This window comes from Esox lucius, chromosome 3 (assembly GCF_011004845.1).
Source record: "Esox lucius isolate fEsoLuc1 chromosome 3, fEsoLuc1.pri, whole genome shotgun sequence".
Classification (NCBI taxonomy): Eukaryota; Metazoa; Chordata; class Actinopteri; order Esociformes; family Esocidae; genus Esox; species Esox lucius.
The window spans coordinates 18,390,412-18,407,639 of NC_047571.1; the positions used below are offsets into that span (position 1 = coordinate 18,390,412).

The 17,228-nt window shown below is 39.7% G+C and overlaps 1 protein-coding gene across 1 annotated transcript in view; it reads right to left on the bottom strand.

Moving 5' to 3' along the window:
• egfra (epidermal growth factor receptor a (erythroblastic leukemia viral (v-erb-b) oncogene homolog, avian)) overlaps positions 1-17,228 on the bottom strand; it is a 64,692-nt gene that overhangs the window by 19,104 nt on the left and 28,360 nt on the right. Inside the window, exons 2-13 of the mRNA XM_010886614.3 lie at positions 6,423-6,574; positions 5,898-6,084; positions 4,767-4,898; positions 4,047-4,115; positions 3,749-3,867; positions 2,436-2,577; positions 2,000-2,116; positions 1,631-1,757; positions 1,449-1,522; positions 1,265-1,352; positions 929-1,128; positions 395-527 (exon numbers count right to left, since the gene is read on the bottom strand). Of these exons, the coding sequence (XP_010884916.2) occupies positions 395-527; positions 929-1,128; positions 1,265-1,352; positions 1,449-1,522; positions 1,631-1,757; positions 2,000-2,116; positions 2,436-2,577; positions 3,749-3,867; positions 4,047-4,115; positions 4,767-4,898; positions 5,898-6,084; positions 6,423-6,574 (1,540 nt within the window). The remainder of the gene's footprint in view (positions 1-394; positions 528-928; positions 1,129-1,264; positions 1,353-1,448; positions 1,523-1,630; positions 1,758-1,999; positions 2,117-2,435; positions 2,578-3,748; positions 3,868-4,046; positions 4,116-4,766; positions 4,899-5,897; positions 6,085-6,422; positions 6,575-17,228) is intronic.

Below are 17,228 nucleotides of genomic sequence, written 5' to 3' on the forward strand. Positions count from 1 at the left end.
TAGTTGAACATATGATTCACAGATGGTTGCATTGATCCCTTTCCTTGTCGTAGTAGAGGGGAATCAGCTCAATAGCTATGACATGTGCAGCCACTCCAACTAAGAGGATTTGAGTGGGGTGCTTTATAGCAATCTTTCAACTTAAGAACTTATATACTGTATATGCACTCCTGATGGCAGATTTTATGTAGGATTTTACTATACTACTATAATTCCATGCAACATCTTGCAAAATACCTGCAGTAAGTTACAATTTATAGCTTAAGTGGGCAGTTTTTTTTTTTGTGTGTAAAAAAACAAAACAAAAAGTAACTTCCCACTTCACGACTTTAACATAGCCGAATGAGGCTTGTTGGACTGTGTGAATGGGAAACAGACAGGGCTTCTCTCTCACCCGTTCAGCAGGTTACAGGACTCCACACAGCTCCCTGCCCGGCTGTAGTACAGACAGGACAAACACATGTTGGGTCCAGGCCCCCAGCAGCCATCCCTACTGCACAATCTGTCACACGTGTTGTTCAGCAGCCCTGCAAACACAAATACACACAAACACACTCAAAATATATTTTTCACGCCCCCCCCCCCCCCCATACAAGCAACAGGCCAGCAGCGATTATTTCCTTGTTCTCCCATGCTAACGTTGAATCATTATGACATGTACGTATGTCGCTATCTTTCACACTTTAATGACCACAACAAAGATTGGCATGGTCCAATGTTAATCTCAGAGCCATATATCCTCATGTAACCTCTTGTTTAGTCAGCAGTGAACATGTCATCTGTAATTCATTATGGCGTTGAGCGGTTTATGTGACATTGTGGTGTTGACTGTTAGTGTGTGTCATGTCTGTTTGGCTGGTTGGTGTTGCTGCTTATTTGTTAGATGACCAGTAATCAATGAGCATAAAACACTGGCCGAAGGATTTACCGCAGGTGGCCGTGTCAGCGTTGCTCTCCAGCCGGATAGTCTGGGTGTCAAACTTGAACAGTTGCCTCCAGTGTTGTTTCTCGGTGTAGCAGAGCTTGTTGTTCATGCTGATGGTCACATCTCCATCACTGATCTCCTTCAGCGAGCGAAGACCGAGGTGGGTGATGTTTAAATTGCTTATGGACAAGCTCAACAGACCACTGACGGGAGAGGGGGAGAGATGGCAAGAGAGACAGGCAGGGAGAGAGAGACAGAGAGAAAAACTCCAGTTAAGGGCTTGACCAGCTCACTACTGTCGCTTAATAAGAGGCTGAAAACTGTGAAGCATGAGCTTACATTTTGATTCGTCCTCTAATTATTTCCAGGTTCTCAAAAGGACTGAGGGACGTCATGTTCTGTGGCCAGTTTTGAATAAGAAGGTAGCCTGGATACGAAGAAATGAGAGTCAGATAATCAACAACTTGGCTCTTTTGCTAATGTTTTGTATAGTTAGATATATAAGATTTACTTGGCCTCTTACCAGTAATTTCTCTGACCGTCTTGAAAACATCTAGCTGAGCAGGGTCCATTGCTGGTGTTTTAGTATATCGATCCCTGAGAATAGCAATGCTCAACCTTTAAATATCTTACCCACAAGTTGAATATTAACATAACAGGTTAAATATACATATATTACTGTATAAGCTCAGTATTAACACCTACCCAAGGATAGATGGGTGGAGGATAGCAATGTTCCCATTGATTTTGGTGCAGTTTCTTAAGGTTTCAATGTTGGTGGCATTAATTGATAGAACTTTGGCAAGACTCCCCATTCCAAGTCCATTGCAAACTGTGAAATAAGTTACATATTCATTTAAAAATGTGTCTGCCAATTTCTTAATATTTCTTGCCACAGATTCGGTTCTTGAGAAATCGTAAGCACAAACGTGACAGGAAGGCAAAAGCATTGCAGCAAGGTAAAATCCATTAAGAGTTCGGAACTAAATCCCATTCAAGACTCTGAAACTCCCCTATTGTAATACATATCCTGTATATATACACGTAGATGACGACTTCATTAATATTGTCTACCTTTGGGGCAGAGTCCATCACACTTCTTGCACTTCCTGAGCCCTCCTTCGTCCACCTCATATGTGTCCCCGGTGCACGTCCGAACGCACGCTCCATGGTCCGTCACCACATAGTTATCTGTGGGAACACATCACATGTTATTAGATTACATTGACGACATATTTACCTTACACAGTAACATCCAACATGCTTGGCAGCCTTGATGAACTAAAACGCTGTATAAAATAGGCAAGTAAGATCATTTTTCTCAATGATTCATTTGGGTATTAAAATGAGGTAATATGCAAGTAAATACCTGAATGTTACTATGCTGTACAGGATGTGTTCTTTGTGTTTTTGGTTGAAGCCACCTCAGTGTACCAAGCTTCTAAAATGCTTAGACTAGTTGTCATGTAGCTACATTAGAGATAATGAGGGAACATTGGGGTTTTCTTACGTGGGCATGTCTTCACACAGGTGGCCCCGAAGTTGTACTTTCCCTCTGGGTTGATGACCAATTGATGAAGGTTCCGGTCATACAGCAGGAGCTGGGGACATGAGTTTTTACATGTCCCATCATCCTGGAAGTCCCTGCAGGCCTGTGACACCAAACAACAGGGTTTTGTGTTAGGAACCTAACTAAAGACCATGGACGGAAACAGTGAGGGACTGCCGGAGTTGGTACAATAAGAAAACCTTGATTTGGCTTTCTGACTTTCTGGCAAACCCTACTGTATATGGCCCAGGCTTTTACTGGTAGGACAGATGTGCTTGATTCTCAAAGCCCTGTGGAGTGTGTTAAATCAGTGTTGTAATGGATTAATAAATGCAAGAGGGTGTGGTTTCAATCATAAGGAAGACAGCCATTAGGTCATGAGACCCTCATAAGAAAAAATATATTGTGTGATATTGTGTGAAATATTGTTTGTCTGCTTCTTCAAACCCTTGACTCTTAAATTATGATAGATAGTATATGAATATATAAGTCCCAACCAGAAAAAACTCCTGTCTCTACCAATGACCCCCCAAAAAATTGAAAATATCATCTGTTGAAGACTTCCTGGTTAAAAATAGTCCAATAATTGTATATGACGTAAATCAGTGGTTCTCAACTCCTGGCCATGGGACCCAAAGGTTTGCTGGTTTTCATTCAAGCCCTCTAAATATTGACTAATTTAGACTTAGAACTCCAGGTGAATGCTATGAACTATCAGGCAGAATAGAAAACAAGCAGTAGTCTGGATCCCCAGGCTTGGAGTTGAGAACCCCAGCCTTATATGACATTCCCTCTACCTTTGGTTGTGTCTGAAGGCCCTTCATGTCATAATCCACAGTTAACCATTGTTTACTTCTGCCCTGGCCAATAGTCATTAAGCCAACTCCTGGCTGAGGTAAGAAGTAAACAATGACTTGGAAATGACAGTGGAATATGACACCACAGGCCTTCAGAAACAAACCAAATGTAAGCGAAATTTCACCCAAATGTTTTTAACAAACAACAGCTGAATCTCAAATCACATACTATGCATACTATATAGTATGCCAGATTAGTATGTCCCAAAATCATAGCATGCTGGAAATTGTATGCCAAATGTGCCCGGATGATCTACAATTGCTGGTGGATTTTTTAAGTATGCAACCGTGCATGCTTTTTTGGGTGCTATAGGCCACAACCCCTTGTGCAGTGAAAGAGGAGAGGAGCTTTGTCAGTTCGTCTCTGTGTCAGTCTGTGGGTGCGTCCGTCTGTCCATCTGCATGTCCGTCACTCACCAGACAGTCAGTAGCACGGGGTCCAGTGCAGCCTGCAGCACAGTGTTCATTGCAGCAGTCGCTGGGGGATGGACCTTTACACCTCTTAGAGCATTGCTGGGCACAGTTCAGCTTTGTCACTATAAAGGGAGGAAATGGCACCAGTGATGTGCGGGTGGGCTCAGGTGATATTACACAATCATCCTTGTTTTTTGTCATGAAGTATGCCTTTTAATAAAGCAGAATGAAGTTTGCCTTTTAATGAAATATAATGAAGTATGCCTTTTAATGAAGTAGAATGATTATTTAAAAAACTTACATGTTTGGCAGTTTTCTGGGCCGGGCGCCCAACATGAACCATTGAAACATCCAGGATCGCATTTCTTACCTAGGAAACATCCAAATATCCAAATTCAGCAAAAACATAATTTAAAAACAGTGCCTTCAATTTTTATACATTTATTTGATTAAACCTAATTTATATTTTATTTTAACAGGTAAGTTGACAGAGAAGACATTATAGTTTCCAATTAAGGGGGGTTGAATAGTACACTATGATAATAAGAGGAACAGATTGGAAACATAGCCGGAACATAGGGATAAAGGTCTTACAGTTAGTGCAATGAGATCTTTAGTGATTACAGGGACACACGTTTTACATCCCACCTGAATAACGGCACCCTTTAGAGGGCAATGTCCCCGTCACTGCCCTGGGGTGTTGGGATTTGATCTTTAGACCAGAGCGAAAAGTGCCACCAATTGGCCCTGCAACACCCACCCAGGGCCCATTCAGGACCCACCCTGCTAAGTTTCAGTTGTGACCCAGGCATTGGATGGATCAAATACATTATGCCATCAAATAAAACTGGGATTTTTCTAATTAAAGTATTACCAACAGCACTAGATGATGTAACATCTCATTAATATCTAACAACGTTAAAAACAATCTCTGCGATATACAAAAACATCTTTAAAGTGAGTACAGTGCATTTGCAGTATGTCATCTATTGTATGATGTGCATGAAGAAGACCTCCTTACATAGCTTATTTTTGCTGGTTTGTGGTAAGACCAGTTTCGGTTTGTTCTTACTGTCCACGATGTCCAACCACTGGATGGTCTCAACATTGCACAGCTTGTTTTTTGTGAATATTACTCCTCCTTTCAGGATCTCTGAAAGAGTGAAACATTGGTGAAAGCTAAATTACAATGATGAATTTAAATGGGTACATGAATTGTAACATATCCTGCTCTAATTGCAACCCTACCTTCATATCCAGATCCTAGTTCAACCCAGAAATCTAGTCTCAAACATAACCCAGACACTACCTCTGTGTAGCTCAAACCCCAGCTCCAGCATATCGTAAAACCCCGGCACTAAATTAGCCCAAACCCCAGCTCCATTTTATCCTAAACCCAGATACTAAATTAGCCCAAACCCCAGCTCCATTATATCCTAAACCCTGGCTCAAGCATAGTCAAAACTAGGGCTGCAACTAACAACTATTTGGTTAATCGATTAATCTGTCGATTAATACTTAAATTAATTGGTTCGAAAAAATGTCATTCCCAGAATTAAATGCAGGTGTTTTATTTTAAATAAATCAAAGTTTGTTTTTCCTCATCTTCTTACAATGCTTTCATTAAAACAAATGTAGACAGTAGTTATAAAATAAATAAAAACGTGTAAAAACTAAAGGGCTATCATAGGCTAATTAAATTCTCAAGACTGTTGTTAAAGCATTCCAGGATACAGGAAGCTGGTTGAAAGATTTTTGACTGATACTATAAATGTTAATGCAAATTGTAATGCATTTAAATGCCTCAATTTCTATTGTGGAGAAATATAGGACTAAACAATTTTCATTATCGACGTTGTTGCAGCCCTAGTCTAAAGCACAGCTCCAACATATCCAAAACCCCAGCTCTCAACCTAACCTATTTTAGTAATGTAATCTAACGCAAATAGATATGCAATGACAAAATTCCAATGCAACCACAATGTTTTGGACCATGTGAGCTGACCAGGAAAACATCTGGGTTCTACTTAAAGCTTGTAACAAATTCTAAGAATTCTAAGAATGTTTTTTTCCTGTTTTTTTTGTTAGTACTGAGAAGGCTGGGCTGGGCATACAGAGTAGCTCGGTAGAGCTGGGAGAGCAAGTGGCTGACCTGTAAGGCTGTTCAGAGATAGCTCAGTGGTGCCTTTTCCAGTGTTCTTGTCTTGGTTACTCAGAACAGCCAGGGCAAATTCACCATTGTAGAGAGTGTGGCCTCGGATGATTCGAAGGTTGTCCAGGGGAATCCTGTTGGCTTTGTTGACTGCAATCAGAACATAGCCACCCACCTCCTGGATGGACTGAGGACAAACAAATGAAAAGGTTTGGATTAGGCCATCTCTTCACATAGAGAAGGCATGTGCCTGTCTATAACCTCATCGACTGACACACAAACTCACAGGTAACTAATTTGAATAGTCAGCAGTACGAATTTATTTCCACTTAAACTGTATGTTTGTAAATAGGCTTTTTTGGGGGGTTTAAGCAGCTTCAGCAGCTTTAGAGCTTTTTCTCCAGTAAAAGGCTTTATCCCCCAATCTGTTTGTGCCGTGTTGCCATCTCTTCTGTTCATTGTTCAACAAGGTTGTCAAGACTGCCCACACAGCCCTGGGACCAAGCTAGCTTTCTTGTATCTTACCCTGAGGAAAGACAGATCCTGGTGGTCTTGAATGTGTGTGATCTCCAGGTTCGTTAGGACCACTGTACAGTTGCTGTAGGTCTTGACCATGTTCAAATAGTGGTCCTCTATGGATCCCAGAACTGTTAAACGGTTATTGCCGCCCTGGCAAACTGAGGAGGAGGAGGAGGAAGTAAATGGTCACCCAGGGCAAAATAAACATGGCTACAGCTGATAGGCTCACTCATATAAATTAAGTGGGTGTGCTGGCCATAACAAATGTCTGTTGGGAAAAAAATACTTACAAACTGCTGCATAAAAAGACCCTTATATAGATAGTGATATTTATCTGTTTAAATGTATACAGACAGACCCAAGACAACAAAGGATAGACATTTTCTTATTCATGTTCCCTGGTCTCTAAATGTGTCAGAGGAGCTTAAGTTGGTTCGTTTCTTTGTCTTTAGGTGTGAGCTGTGCTCTGCTGGCCATATTTATCTTGGCTCAGACTAGACTTTTTCCACTGCTATGCAGGCTAGTTAAAACAAACGCCTACCAACTCTCTCTTCAGCATTTCATCTTTGTGCAGAAATATCTTAGACTTTATTCACACACATGCGATTAATGGGCGGTATTATCTATTCCACTCAAACCCTATTACAAGGAGAAATATGCAACATTACGTGGACATTATCCAGGATTTAAAGATCTTGTGAAGTTTATGAACAGACAGGTTGAGGCATTGAGATAACTGGGATCATTTGTGAAATGAAAGACATAGCCAAAGAGCATTACAACTCATTCTTGAAACAAAATAAAATGAAAACAAAACTGATCAGGATGGGCAAGGTGAATGTGGATATACGCTGCCTCTTGCAACAACAACAGAGCCATTGAGCAAGTCAGTACATAACAGGAATATGATAAAAGACATCTACTCTTACGTAACTTGTGTATGGATTGGATACGACAGTGTGGCACTATTGGAGATAAGTGTACAGAGTATGAGAAGAGGATCCTGACTGAGGGGAATGTGTGTCCGGAGTAGAGTTGCAGCTATCTATTATCTAAATGATTGATTATTCTGTGCATAACATGCTGGAATATTTGGCTTGTGGTCTATAAAAACACAACTCACGGTCTATGTGCTGTTGCTTTTTGACATGAATATAAACACCTTAAATCAAACATCCAACCTAGACCTTCTTTATAGGCACACGTATTACCGTTCATACAAAATCCAGATTAGGGCTTAATAAAGCTGTTAATTAATGTCCTTTTATGAACTGCAACACAGTAATGCGTGTTGCGTAAATATTTTCCTTCAGGTTACCAAAAGAATGGTAGAGGAATATAATTGTGAAAAACAGTTGTTCAGATTGGCACAAGCCTGTGCTGTGATTCCTACTACGGTAAAATACAGACAATTCACTTACACAATATAAATGTTAATTTGTCTTCTCTAACCCATTGCATTCATTCCTTTACAGAATTAGTTTAAAAACAAAGAACGTATTTAAATTTTCTTAGCAATGATTTAGTAATCCATGTGACCATAGTCTCTTGTTCTGTTTTAATTACATTAAGGAGGGGACTGCCTTTTCATACAGCAGTGGGTGCCTACACATAGCTTTCCCTGAATCATTGTGACATACAGTACAACTGATAATGTAACCCAGTGTCCTGGGGACCCAAAGGGGTGTCCTGGGGACCCATGTCCTGGGGACCCAAAGGGGTGCCCAAAGGTTTTTGCCCTAGCCCTCACACACTTGATTCAAATGTCACCTCACTGCTTACACATTGACATAATCAACCTATCATCAAGTCTTTAATTTGAACCAGGTGAGTGAATGCTAGGGCAAAAACAAAAATGTGCACTCATTGGGGTCCACAGGACCAGGTTTGGGAAACACTGGTGTAACCCCTACAATAACAAATGATGTACATATGAAATTAAGTGATATTTGAGTTATGATTATTCATTCAGGTTATTTAACATAAAAAAGTTGTTATTCTAAAGTTGTTATTTGAAGTATATTAAAGTATATATTTTTAGGTACACTGAGACCCAAGGTGTTCCATACATTTCCATGGAGTCAATGGGTTTTACTAACCGAGTAATAGTTGCATCTCTAGTCAGGAGTCACGGGCAACTGTGCGTCTAAAAGTGGGTGTGTCCAAAGTTACGACTAAATTGGTAAGTATGGAAAGTGAATCAGATAATTTCTAGAATTTGTTGCCACTCAATACCTTAATGGGTTGCTGATTGGGCTATATGAGTCAACAATAAGAATGACTGTTATGAATAATTGTCCAATAATTAGTTGGCAAGTTGAATCAGGTGTGCTAGCACATTAGGTTCAGTTGCATAATGGTTACCATCACCCTCGGGTTACACAAATGTGTCTCAGGAGGAAGATACAGAACATTTTCATTTTACGTATAGTTCTGACACCCATTCACCGTGATGACAAACTCAGACACACTCAGACACTGGTGCACACGCTCCAGAATTCAGTGTATTAGGTGATTATGACCGAGTTTACATTCCTAGACCTTTTGGCTGAAGTCAAGTTTACAATAGTACTGCCAATGTCAGACTTCAAGCTGCTCTTACAAATTATGTTCACCTGACACTATTTAAACACAGTCTCGTGACAGTAAGCTCAGTATAAGTCAGTATTATCTTGCCTGATTTAAAAAAGGACCGTGTTCTCTTCCAGGCAGGTTTATCACAGATTCAGTTGATTTAAACTTCTTCATTATTGCACTAATTCTGGAGATGAATATTTTCAGTTGGGTAGATTATTTTGTGTATAGCCCTTGCCAAATTAAGAAAGGTTAACAACCTTTTGTCCGATTTTATTCGTTTCCTCGGACCATCCCAGTGTTGATAGATAGAAGGTAGTTTGTATATGTCACCACAGAGTTATACCCAATAAAACAGGAAGTCATAGATGAACATGTACAACCTCCCAATGACTCAGATGAAAGTAATTGATATATCAATGGGAAGATACTTCTTGTCTGGTTGCCTTACCTAGTGTAGTGTTATTTCTAAGCAAAGAATGACTAGTCTCAGTCTGTAAAACTGTTTTTGAGCACTGTGACAAATGCAAAGAAAAGGTAGGACATCATTAATTTTCTATACAGAGAATTTGGCACATGAGAGCGATACATTGTCATATGAAAGAAGTGAAAGAAGTAGACTATATTGAAGCTGTAAAGAATATTTTTGGATTGATGCCACTGAACACGATAATTAAACTTGCAATACAATGTCAAAGTTCAATCCACTTCTGTTCATTTATTTACATCTATTTCCTTTCAACACTTCACTTGTTTTTTAATCGCTCCCTCTTGTAATCAGTTGAGATGGGTTAGCCTGGTCCCAAATGTTTTTGTGCTTTCTTGCCAATTCATATAATCAGTGTCTCATCAAAAACATAGGCGCTGGTAAGACAACACAAACATATCTGAGACCAGAAGGGCCCAATCAATGAGTGTAGGGAAACAAACAGCTGTGTTCCACTCTGAAGTAATGTTCTAGTCCTCATTAACAAATCCCTGAAGGGAACACTTACAATCCACTCCACTGGCCTAAACAAGGCCTCATCCCATATTTCACCCTCAATAGTCCACTTCTCTGGTCAACAGTAGTTATCAATGTTGGGAACAGGAGGGTATTTGGGACACACTCAAACACCCTGACACTGTGGCAACTGAAGCAGACCCTAACACTCCACCGCCTAGCAACAGATGCTTACTTAGGATGCTATTGTAGCAAGCTGTCTATTTTAATCAGGAGAGGCATGAGTTAAAATGAGAATTAATTTAATTAACTCAATTATGACTGTTGGAAAGGCCAAAGAGGAAAAGACTAAAACATAATTACAACCTATATATAGCAAGAGGACGTTTGGAAATGTAATAAGCATAATTTGACCACAGATTATCAAATGTGACAAAAATCCTGAACGGGGGCGCATGTCGCATGTCACTACTTTTCAGGAGAGCCGTATTTAAGAAGAAAAACCTGTTCTAGGACATTTTGTCTTTTTTGCAGAGTTTCTAGCTTGTGTGTGATTATGCTTAGCTATTATGTTTGCACAGTAACTGACATTACTTGTTAACATTAGCTAGCTAGGTAACATACAACATTAACCTACCAGCTAGATCACATGTCCTGGTTCCTAGCTTGTGTGTGATTATGATTAGCAATTATGTTTACACAGTAAATTAAGTTACTGTTAACATTAGCTAGCTAAGTAACAACATTTACTTACCAGCTAGCTAACATTTCCTGGTTTGCAGCTTGTGTATGATTATGGTTAGGTATTATGTTTGCATAGTCTTCACAATAGTGAGCAAGTCACTTAGTTTGATAATATGCTACCTGATTGACTGGTCATTCATCTAGGTGTTTGTGATTATGCTTAGCTATAACCCAATGGATCAGTGGCTGTCCAACTGCACACAAAGTATCTGCACTTTAATTGGTGCTACTATTTATTATGAATCCTGCTGCTAAAACTACTTTACCTTTCACTGTACTGTTTATACCTGATGTACCAAGTCCATGTGGAAACAAGAAACAAGGGAAGCCTAGTTCTGCTTGCCCGCAATAATAGTTTTTTTGCTCTCCCAAGATTTGAAGCCTGGTCACCCACATGTAAGGCTGTGTCGTTAACCACGACACCACAGAGCTACACATTTGCTGGGTGTCGGTATATAGCCTCTTGACATTATATAATTTTGTCACGCATTAACATCACACTACATGGAAATATTTTGTTAGACACCATTAACCATTATGTTAAACTGACTAACGTTTCGTATTAAGTGTGACAACTGCGCCCTCTGCTGCCTCTCCTCGCCCTGCGGCGGGCAGGCTGCAGCGGTCGACGTCACCAGCCTTCTATTCATCTCACCTGTTGTCTTGTTTAGCGCACGTGGTCCTCATTCACAATCATTCCCCCCAGTATATATGTTCCCACGGCTCCCCTGGTCTTTGTGTGCTATTGTCTCACCATTGTGAGCATTGTTTGCGCTTCACCGTCATTAAAGATGTTCACAGACACAACTCCACGTTTTCTCCATGTTTTGTTAAACACCATTAACTAGCGTTAAACTGAGTAACGTTTCTTAAGTTTACCTCCACCACAAATAGCAACTATGAACTGTATGGCATCTGCCACTGGTCGTTTTAAAAGCTTATTAGCCAGTAATATGTCGCAAGACACCATTAAGCATTGTGTTAAACTGACTAACGTTTCTTATTAACTTTACCTCCACCAAAAATAGTATCTAAGAACTGTATGGCTTTTGCCACTGGCCGTTTTAACAGCTTACTAGCCATTTGTGAATGACATTGATACAATAACTACTGTATCAATATAGGTGATGATAACAGACTTTTGTCAAGTAAAAGGTGAGAGAATTGTGTAGTCAGCAACATTTGTGTCTATCCTGAAAAAATCCTAAGACATAATTCGAAAATCCACAAGAAATAGTCACAATATAACAGCAACCAGTTTCATTTTAGGCTTTCTATATCGTAGCTACTGAAGATTGTAGCCAGCTCTGTTTTCGTCTATCCTGAACAAATCATCTTTTGGCACTGGCCGTTTTAACAGCTAATTAGCCACAGTATCTGTATACTGCATCAATATAGGTGTTTGCCTATCCCAAACAAATCCTAATATCCACCCTAACCCTAACCCTTTACTTTAGGCTTCCTATCATAGCTACTGAAGATTGTAGCTAGCAAACCTTTTGTCTGTCCTGAACTGATCCTGAGGCATAATGTGTTTTAAATGTGACAGGAATCGAACACGGGACCTGTTGTTCTGTAGTCCACATCTCTAACCACTACACTATTTAACAAGGGGGTAGTCAGCCAATAACTCAGTCAGCCAGTCAGTCAGTCAGTAAGAGACATTCACTATTCTAGGCTGGCTGCGCTTAAGTGATATAGTATGTGTTTATTAGAGACCGACCAGACCAGTTTAGCACAAGGCCAGTGTGTCCCCATTTGAATACTTAAATAGATGGGTAGGGTTAAGGCCTAAGAAGGTGTGAACTACGCTGGCAAGTGTGAATCTTTCAAGCCTCTTTTCTCAGAACTAAGTAGAGCAGATTATCAACTTTTAAAGCAGCATATCTTTCCCATACCTTTATCAAAGTTATTGTATTATATACCATTACAAAGCTCTGAATCTGGAACTTTATAAAATAAAATAAAAAGCCAAACTCAAATTTTGTGATAGGACCCCGTTCAGAAATTCTGTCACAAATGGAAAGATTGGGCTGCTCAATTATTCAATTAACATCAAAATCAGAATACTGACTTGTGTAATATTCATATTGCAGAAGCATGCGATATTTCAAAACTCTTAATTGTGTGTTAAGTCCATTTTATAATTTACTCCAGGTACTACCATTTAAGCAGGGTGGTTCCTTCTCCGCACTTTTACATTCAACATGTTTGAGTGCTTTTCTTTCAGGTGAAGTAGAGGTCAACAGATTGTTCCAGACAAGAATGATGTTGCTTGCTGATTTACTTTTCAACAAGACATTCCACTTCTATGATTCACACATTACACCCAATGCATTTCTGTCTAAATTAAATAGAATAAATTGTGTGCAAACCTGGACAGGGACATCCAGTTAATGAATGGGAATCATATGCATTGTTTATAATATCAAACTATGAATTAAGTCTCATTTAGGCTTAAAACATTAAGAATTAATTCAATTAAAAGATCAGCAAAGGTCTAAAGTTACTGTTGACAATAACACAGGATTATTACATGTCAGTCATATGGATAATCAGAACCAGAAGTGTGTGTGTGATCCAGTGTTACAATGCTTGTGATGACCAGATGTCTCTCTCCCAAAATCACCCACAAGGTTTATTAGCCAGTCCCCATTATAGGTTACATACAAACGGGTGACAAGTGTCTCAAGCGTCTAAGTAAGGTGTTGAGCCTCCACAAACTGCCAGAACAGCTTCAATGCAACTTGGGATAGAGTCTTTCTTTCAGAGTTTCTGGAACTCTGCTAGAGGGATGGAACACCATTCTTCCAAAAGATATTCCCTCATTTGGTGATTTGAGGATGCTGGTAAAGATCTGTCAAACTCTTGGCACCAAAATCTCTCATAGGTGTTTAATTGGGTTGAGACCTGGTGACTGAGAAGGGCATAGTATTTGATTCATATCATATTCATACTTATCAAAACCTTCAGTGACCCCTTATTCACAGTGAATAGGGGCACTATTATCCTGGAAGAGATCCAATAATAAACCCTCTTTCAAAGTCACTTCGACACTTTCCTCTTGCCATCTTGATCCAAAATCAAGGTCAACTGGGCCTGCTCAGAATTTTTATACATGCCTCCAAGCATGATGGGATGTTTATTGCTTAATTGTATCATGCAGTACACCTGTATGGAAGCATCTGCATTCGTTATGTTCCTCCACTCAGAAATTCAGGTTTTACCTTTGCTTTGTCACTCGTCCATATTAAATATTAGGGCCAGGTCAAGTTCAGACATAATGGGAAAATTATTGGAATTAAGGTTAGGGTAAGGTTTAGGATTTTTGATCAGGAGATAGGGAATATGGATTTCTGGTCTGGATTTCAAGCCACTGTAAGCATTGTATTATATAAATACAATTTCAATTTTTTTTTATATTGTTCAAAACACTCGTGCAATTCACCAAACATGAAAAAGCTCATATGGTGTGACTGTCCCAAGCACATTTCACAATGTTTAAACTTGAACAGAACTAAAGGGAATAAAGTACAGAATGACTCTTTGTGATTCTGAAGTCCAGGCATAATATTTTGAGTATATGTTGAGTCTGCTCCGATCAAAAAGATTCTGTCCAAGAAATGGATATCATATAGTGCAACACTATATTGTGATATTTAAAGAGGCACGAGGTATCAATGAATGTTCATCATTGTTCAACCAGGAGGTACTGAAAACACCTCAGTAGAACATGGAAGGGTTACAAGGTGAGTTGTCCCTCACCATTTTTTTGGCACTCCCCCTTCAGTGCCTTTTCCCAGTGTCTTGTAGTTTGATGCTTTTTACATGGAAAAATGCCAATGATAAATTACTTTTTTGTCTGTCTATGTTTCCATGTCGCAGGGGGTATGCTGCTAGGATGCTAGTGCATAACCACAAGGCCCAATCTTGTTCAAAGTGCATGAAACCTCATATGGTGTAACACTACATCATATTGTGACAGGTTTTGCTTGTCACTTCATATGATATATTCGTCACACCATGTGATATGAACTGTATTTTCCTACACACACAATCATTGTTAATTTGAGCTAACTATTTATTCTTGTATTTTATAACTAAAAGCTAAGCTTAATCTTTTGTCCTTTTTAACACTTTTTTCTCCATTATCACATGAAAACAAGTGAACCAGGCTGAAGTCTAGTTTTAGACGAGCCAGCCTTGAATGCCTTGCTAATGTGAGTGCTATTCATTTTCTTCTTTTATCTGACCTCTCCCAGTAAAAGTAGCCTATTATTTCACATTAGCGCCCACTGAAGAAAACTGTACCTACACCATTTGTCATTCTTACACATTACTAACCTTACCTTGTTTATGACTGACTGATTTATTTAGGGGTAGTTATGAGTAATCAATATTTACCAGTAGTTAATATTCAACAGACTTAACTGTACACAATTACTTGTGCTAATATTCTTTATTAGTGTGTTCCTCACTAGAAATATGGTTCTTCACTAGTCCTGTGTCCGATAACCAAGTGCTATAAACATTTTGTGACAGTTTTTGTATGAATTTTAAATGCATATAATACACATTTTTGCATTGAGAAATTGTAGCGTGGTGTGGTTTATCCTATGGTGTGACACTACATCATTTGATGTGACATTCAGAATTGTGACCAAAAAGAAGCTTTGTTAGTGATAAATCATAAAAATCTCAATGGAACACAGTAATCTCAATGTAAAATACATTGATCAGCCATAACAATATGGCCACAAAGAGGTGAAGTGAATAACACTGGTAATCTTGTTATCATGGCACCTGTCAGTGGGTGGGATATATTAGGCTGCAAGTGAACATTCTGTCCTCAAAGTTGATGTGTTAGAAGCAGGAAAAATGGGCAAGCGTAAGGATCTGGTGACTCTGACAAGGGCCAAATTGTGATGGCTAGACAACTGGGTCAGAGCATCTCCAAAACTGCAGCCCTCATGGGGTGTTCTCAGTCTGCAGTGGTCAGTACCTATCAAAAGTGGTCCATGGAAGGAAAAGCGGTGAACCGGCAACAGGGTCATGGGCGGCCAATGCTCACTGATGAAGGCTGGCCTGTGTGGTCCGATCCAACAGACAAGTTCAAATAGCTAAAAAAGGTAATGCTGGTACTGATAGAAAGGTGTCAGAACACATAATGCATCGCAGTTTGTTGTGTATGGGGCTGCGTAGCCACAGACCAGTCAGGGTGCCCATGCTGACCCCTGTCCACTGCTGAAAGCGCCTACAATGGGCATGTGATCATTGGAACTGGACCACAGAGCAATGGAAGAAGGTGGCCTGGTGTTGATTAATCACGTTTAATTTTACATCACGTAGATGACCGGGTGTGTGTACCTGGAGAACACATGGCACCAGGATGCACTATGGGAAGGAGGCAAGCCGACAGAGGCAGTGTGATGCTTTTGGCAATGTTCTGCTGGGAAACCTTGGGTCCTGCCATTCATGTGGATGTTACTTTGATATGTACCACCTACCTGAGCAGTGTTGCAGACCATGTGCACCCTTTCATGACAACGGTATTCCCTGATGGCATTGGTCTCTTTCAGCAGGATAATGCACCATGCCACAAAGCAAAAGTGGTTCAGGGATGGTTTGAGGAACACAACAACGAGTTCAAGGTGTTGACTTGGCCTCCAAATTCCCCAGGTCTCAATCCAGTCGAGCTGTGGGATGTGTTGGACAAACAAGTCCGTTCCATGGAGGCCCCATCTCGCAACTTACAGGACTTAAAGGATCTGCTGCTAACATCTTGGTGCAAGATACCACAGCACACCTTTAGAGGTCTAGTGGAGTCCATGCCTTGAAGGGTCAGGGCTGTTTAGACAGCAAAAGGGGGGCCTACAAAATATTAGACAGGTGTTCATAATGTTATGGTGGATGACTGTGGTATCATCAAGAGACACATACATTTTTAAAGAGTTATAATAGGGTTTGTCTGAATGAACCTAAAATATATAGAAAGATTGAGAACAGATGTCCGACTTTGAGAAAAATTATACAAAATGTGATCTCAAGATAATAATAAAATACACCTTATGACAGTTTTAGGCACCAATGCAACAAACTGGTGAATAAATTCAGATTCCAATGCAAAATCATAAAGACCACATATTTTTGGAAATCTAAGAGTCAATATAACAACTCAATTTTCATTTCTAATATGTGTAGTTATTTCAGGCTTATACAGCTCCAGAAACAAACCACTGCACCTTTTTCTTTCCTTTCGAAAAAGAAAGGAAGATCAACTTTTTTGGAAAGGAAAGAAAAAGGTGCAGAGGTCTCTTAATTTTTTCCGGAGCTGTATGTCAACCACCCATTTGCTTGTCTACTGATTTCATCCACATTTTTATGACAGACCCAAGCAGTGCAGCTAAACTAACTCATATTGCACAACCATAAAACGATCTACTGCTCATGCTATAACAAACAGAAACAGAAAATAAGAAGTGTCCACTAGAGGTTTTTGAATTAATCTTTAAATACCCTTGTTTAAGAGGTTAGAATAAAACAGCTGCTAA